Source organism: Cornus florida, unplaced genomic scaffold, assembly GCF_030987335.1.
Source record: "Cornus florida cultivar Cherokee Brave unplaced genomic scaffold, ASM3098733v1 CherokeeBrave_3.0.0_Hap2_Chr01, whole genome shotgun sequence".
Classification (NCBI taxonomy): domain Eukaryota; kingdom Viridiplantae; phylum Streptophyta; class Magnoliopsida; order Cornales; family Cornaceae; genus Cornus; species Cornus florida.
The window spans coordinates 108340748-108346747 of NW_026775571.1; the positions used below are offsets into that span (position 1 = coordinate 108340748).

The window sequence follows — 6000 nt, forward strand, 5'->3', positions numbered from 1 at the left end:
CGTTGCTGTTGTCATCAAAGTTTATTTCTCTCTTCTTACTGGACATGAAAAAATTGTGATTGTTGAAAGCTCAGCATGTTCAGTTTTACATTGTGATATCTGACCAATTTATACAATGAATTTTATAATGCGCCAGGTCCATATTATTGTACCACCTGCAGTTTGACCCCAAATCCTCCCGTCTATAATACATTGTGGGGTCCCTTAGAGCACATTAACATGTACCTTCTTGAGATTGAAGCTTACTTATAACAATGAATTTGTCTGATTCTCAAAGTCGCATGTTCGTTTGTTTAAGTATCAGATCCAAAATCTGCCTACCTCCAAAGGAATCATTTAAGGAATCTGATACCACTCTATCTACCACCTTCAAAATGATATGACAAATTATTTCAACTGGTGCAGAGGCTCATTACCCAGTTGATACAGTTACAAAGATTGTGTTAAGGTGTTGTATATATCTTGCATAATTATCTAATGGGTGTAGAACCTAATGAAAGATTGATTGAAGAAGTTGATCCAGACCTCCTGGACATTGATATACATATTGACGAGGAGAGAGAGACAATTACTAACGATGATAGGCTAAGTGTGGATCAATTGTAAGGAATACCATCGCAGCTAACATGTGGGAGGGCTACGAACCATATTGTTTCTTTTTCCTTTTTCTATTTGCATCAGTATTCTCATGTCTTTTTACCGAATAATTATGACATTCTATTTGTTATTACTATGTTTTATTATGTTAGATGCATATTTCACATTAAAATTTTTGCCTTCATATTTCTACTTTTTTTTTTATTGAAATGTGTGTGACGATATTAAAAATATATTGTTATATGATATTAAAAAATTACAGGTTGTGGAATGAAGAAATCAAATAAGGATGTGAATGTGAATGAAATTAAGCGAATAGAATGGTTTGAAGAAATGGATGACATATTACTTGATGCAACTACTCGAGCAACAAGAAAATGGGAGTAGAGTTGATGGAACTTTAACATCTCCTGTTGCATGTTCAAATGTTGTGAAGATATGCTCTCAAAAACTCGGCTATCCGGTCGATAAACATGATGTGAAAAATCGTATGATAACATTGAAAATGAATTTTAACACGTGTTTCGAATTATTCAAAAATTTAAGGGGGATATCATGGAGTTCAGAAACAAAATTGTTTAAGTATGGAAGGCCCTCGTAGAGGTATGCATTTTATTAGACTTTTATTTTAATTATTTTATTTTTAGTTCATTTAATCCTTGTATATATACGTGTGTGGGTGTGTGTGTGTATATATATATATATATATTTGAATGATGCATAATATATGTTTCTTGCTTTTCTAGGCCAAACCATCAGCTTCAAAATGGAGGCACACCAAAATAAACAATTATGGTAAGTTGTATGAACTTTTTGCAAAAGATAGAGTTAATGGTCAAGGGTTTGTATGTGCAAACGAAAAAGTTTGCACATGGGCAACGGATAATGGTACCTCAACTGGTAGTAATTTGGACAACTATGGGTCAAATTCAGATTGCGGGGAGTCTTCAAATGGTACAAAAAGAAAGGGTCTAATGGTTGGTTTATTTGGGAAAGAAATTGAAGTAATTGGATCTGGAATTAACAAAGTAGCCGGGACAATTGAAAAAAGAAATCTTGTCGCTGAGAGGCAAGGACGGACCCAGCAGGGGACTGGGGGGCGCGGGGGGGGGGGGGGGGGGGGGGGGGCATCTCCCCCCCTGAATTTTTAATATTTTTATTTTATACCTTAATGTTTTTAAAATTTATGAAAATGCCCCCCTAAAATTACAATTCGCCCCCATTGGATTATTTTTTTTTAGTATTTTATGCTTCAAATTTTGATAATTTATGAAGATGCCCCCACTATAATTATAATTTGCCCCACTAATTTTTTTTTTTTCATTTTATACTTAATTTTTTTTTAAATTTATGAAAGAAATCCTATTAAAATTACAAAAATGAACCCATCATATAATTTTGTACCCACAAATTAAAAATTCGCCCCCCTTCACCAAATTTTCTGGGTCCGTCGCTGCTGAGAGGGGACTCGAAATTGCAGCAAAGATAGTTGCAATAGCTGAGAAAGCACGAGCTGATTATCATTCAGACGAAGAAGTATTTGTGGAACTGGTAAACATTGGAGTTCCTGATTGTATTCAGTTGGATGCATTTTTGTTCCTTCTCAAATGTTCCTAGCACAAAAGCGCATTTTTTGGTGTTCAATCTGAGTGGCGTTTGGAATTGTTATATAAGATGATGATGTATGGAGAAAATGACTCTTGAAGAGTCACTATTTATTTGTTTTCCTAGTCATTATTCTCATGAAGTCTTTTCTATTTTTCTGTTGCGCTATATTTTTATTATTCTCATATATTTTATATTTTTTGCTCCAGGAACACCTCTAACTGATCAATCTCTCATCCCAATCCCATTCACAGTGGCAGAGCAAAACAAAATGTGTTATCTTGGCGCCATTATTCTTCAAAATAAAGATTGATTCCACACCCGAATATCCAATGTCCTCCTCCATTTTGTGGTTCTTAAGGAGACAAATCATAAAAAAAAAAAATCTATAATTTTCCTAATTTTTTATACGGCAACTGGCATGACCCCACCTCACCCCTCCATGGAGCTTATAAAGAGCAACCATTGCCACCTCTTTACACATATCAGCCCTTGACTAGAGTTCATCTGTTGACTCTCTCTCCCTCATCCTCCTCACTGTTCCTTTGCCTTTTAGCTATTCCTTTCCATTTCCTTCTCTTTTCACCTTGAATTCATCGATTCTCCTAGCTAGACCATCCCAAACAGCTGATTCTTATAATCACCCTAAATTGTTCCATTTCTTCCTTGTTTTCCTTTCCTTCCTTGCATTACAAACTCCAGAAAAGAAATGGCATCCAGCTCAATGTCCTCCCGCAGCTGGACTGCTGAGCAGAACAAAGCCTTCGAGAAGGCTCTGGCTGTGTATGACAAGGACACCCTTGACCGTTGGCACAATGTCGCCAGGGCCGTTGGAGGGAAAACCGCGGAGGAAGTGAGGAAGCATTATGAAGTCCTTGTGGAGTAACTAAGGTGAGGTACGTTGTTTGGTGCGAAATGCAAATATCGATATAGACAAAATATGCATAAGAAGACTACCCGTGTTTTGAGGCTTTTATGACGGAAAATAACCCAATCATGTTCGCTTTATATCAATTTTCATTATATATATATATATATATATATGTGTGTGGTTACTCTGTATCGCAACTGATATACTTATGGGGTTTATGTCATGTTGCAAGGGTAGTGCTACTAACAAGTGGAAGTCAGTTAGATGGCCAGAGAGACCAGCCCACGTGGTAGTGGGCCGTGAAATCCCAATGTACCTTTTCAGGGCCCATCTCACGAGTAATGTTGCTCCTTTCATTTTTGTCTGCAAATTCATGAATACCAACTTTGAATTTTCATGTCATTCCAATGTGTGAGTGTGAGAGAGAGAAAAAAATAGAGAGAGATGGGGGACAATCAAGTCCGTGTGCTTGACGTCCTCCACAAGGACTTCATAATGCTTCTTCACTTCCTCCGCGGTTTTCCCTCCAACGGCCCTGGCGACATTGTGCCAACGGTCAGGGGTGTCCTTGTCATACACAGCCAGAGCCTTCTCGAAGGCTTTGTTCTGCTCAGCAGTCCAGCTGCGGGAGGACATTGAGCTGGATGCCATTTCTTTTCTAGAGTTTTTAATGCAAGGAAGGAAAGGAAAACAAGGAAGAAATGGAACAATTTAGGGTGATTATAAGAATCAGCTGTTTGGGATGGTCTAGCTAGGAGAATCGATGAATTCAAGGTGAAAAGAGAAGGAAATGGAAAGGAATAGCTAAAAGGCAAAGGAACAGTGAGGAGGATGAGGGAGAGAGAGTCAACAGATGAACTCTAGTCAAGGGCTGATATGTGTAAAGAAATTTGCTTGCTGGTTTGGAGATCTCAATGAAGTTGGATTCTGCCATGGCTTGTCAAATTGCAGCTGGATGGTTGCAGAGATCAGTTGTTAGGCAAAGATATAGTAGCATGCTATCGGTGTTTGTAATATATGCTCTAAGTTGGCGTGTTTCTGTTATTACCAGTTGTCGTGCATATCTTGTTTGGGTCCTTGGGGGTTATTTTTGGAGCTTCATCATCACTCCTTTTGTGAACTATAATAATTAAAGAAGCTAGGGAAAAAATTGTGAATGATAATGGTATTAAAGAAAGTAAGTTTTACGTATATTTCCTATTTGAGTTCAAGGATTAGAATGAAAAAAGACCAATTTTATTTTTATTTTTTTTTTTTTTCTTAGTTGGTATTTATACATTCCTTTAAAAAAAACTGTTTGTACCAAGAGGAGTCCAAATTTAGACTTATTCTACCTTAGTTGCCCACCGGAGAAAAACCAGACCAGTCTAATAAATATAAAGTAGTTTTTAGAGAGATAAGAAAACAAGAGAGAGATAAGAAAGCAAGATAAATTTCGTTTACATGCTTCTTATCATTGTACACATATTAGTACATACATGGCCTTTTTATAGGCTCAGAATATAGCTTCTCATATAAGCCATAACTGTAGTCTTGTTCCCACGCAAAAAGTGTCCTCGTGGATGACTTAATCCATTGGGGGACCCCACACAATCATATATATAACACTTTTTTTTGGGGTTCACAATACTACACTAAGAATATGACTCGTTAAAACCTTGCTAAGGAAAACTCAGTGGGATAAAACCCTAGCGAAGGAAAAAGAGTACAATATTCATGTGTATCTGAAAATGATATTGCATAGGTTAAAACTGCCTCATTAAAACCTTGCTAGGAAAACCCATTGGGACAAAACCTGGACGAAGGAAAAATATTACAATATGCCAATATCTCTTTGATCAATTGCTCCCCCTCATTAGTTCAACTCTGAAGATCCTTTAGTTGACGCATTCCAATGTTGTGCACCAGCTTCTTGAATGTTGTAGTTGGAAGCGTTTTAGTGAATAGATTTGCTAGATTTTCATATGAACGTATCTTTTAAATATCAATATCACCATTTTTTTGGCGTTCATGTGCATAAAAGAATTTTCGTGAGATGTTCTTGGTCCTGTTACTTCTAATACACCCTTCTTTCATCTATGCAATGCATGCCGCATTATCTTCATATAATACTGTTGGGCTATCTTTTATTGATAAGAGACCACATGTTGTTCGAATATGTTGGATCATTGATCTAAACCAAATGCATTCCCTACTTGCCTGATGAATTGCAAGTATCTCAGAATGATTTGAAGAATTTGCAATAATCGTCTATTTCATAGATCGCTATGATATAACAGTGCCGCCACAGGTAAACACATATCCTGTTTGTGAATAAGCTTTATGTGGGTCAGAGAGATAGCTGGCATCTGCATATCCAATTCATTGAGAATTTGGTGCTTTTGAATAAAACAATCTAATATCAATGTGCCACGAAGATATCGTAATATGTGTTTGATTCCATTCCAATGTCTGCAGGTTGGTGCAGAACTGTACCTTGCTAATAAATTGACTGAAAAAATTATGTCAGGTCTTGTGCAATTTGCAAGATACAAAAGAGCACCAATCGTACTGAGATAGGGCACTTCAGGACCAAGGAGTTCTTCATCATCCTCTCGAGGACGAAAATGATCTTTCTTTATGTCAAGTAATCGGATAACCATTGGAGAGCTCAATGGATGGGCTTTATCCATATAAAAACGTTTCAGAACCTTTTCTGTATATGTTGATTGATGGATGAGAATACTGCTCCAAAAATGTTCAACTTGCAGTCCAAGGCAGAATTTTGTCTTTCCGAGATCTTTCATTTCGAATTCTTTCTTTAAATAAGTGGTCGTCTTTTCGATCTCATCCAATGTTCCCACAAGACTCAGATTATCAACATATACTGCAACAATAACAAAACCAAATTCTGATTTGTTAATAAAAATGTATGGACAAAGATGATT

General features: G+C 36.8%; 2 protein-coding genes across 2 annotated transcripts; one reads left to right on the forward strand and one right to left on the reverse strand.

The window, feature by feature from the left end:
• The first annotated feature begins 2699 nt into the window (after window positions 1–2699).
• Window positions 2700–3088, forward strand: LOC132280109 (protein RADIALIS-like 3). Its single transcript, XM_059782237.1, has one exon. It carries the CDS (start codon window positions 2912–2914, stop codon window positions 3086–3088), a length of 177 nt encoding a protein of 58 aa, XP_059638220.1. The 5' UTR covers window positions 2700–2911.
• Window positions 3089–3472: 384 nt separating this feature from the next.
• Window positions 3473–3929, reverse strand: LOC132280118 (transcription factor RADIALIS-like). The gene has a single exon (XM_059782246.1). The coding sequence runs from the start codon at window positions 3722–3724 to the stop codon at window positions 3473–3475; it is 252 nt and encodes an 83-aa protein (XP_059638229.1). The 5' UTR covers window positions 3725–3929.
• Between the last annotated feature and the right edge of the window lie 2071 nt (window positions 3930–6000).

Coding starts and splice junctions, on each gene's coding strand:
- LOC132280109 (XM_059782237.1), top strand. CDS start 2,912: ATGGCATCCAGCTCAATGTCCTCCCGCAGCTGGACTGCTGAGCAGAAC.
- LOC132280118 (XM_059782246.1), bottom strand. CDS start 3,724: ATGGCATCCAGCTCAATGTCCTCCCGCAGCTGGACTGCTGAGCAGAAC.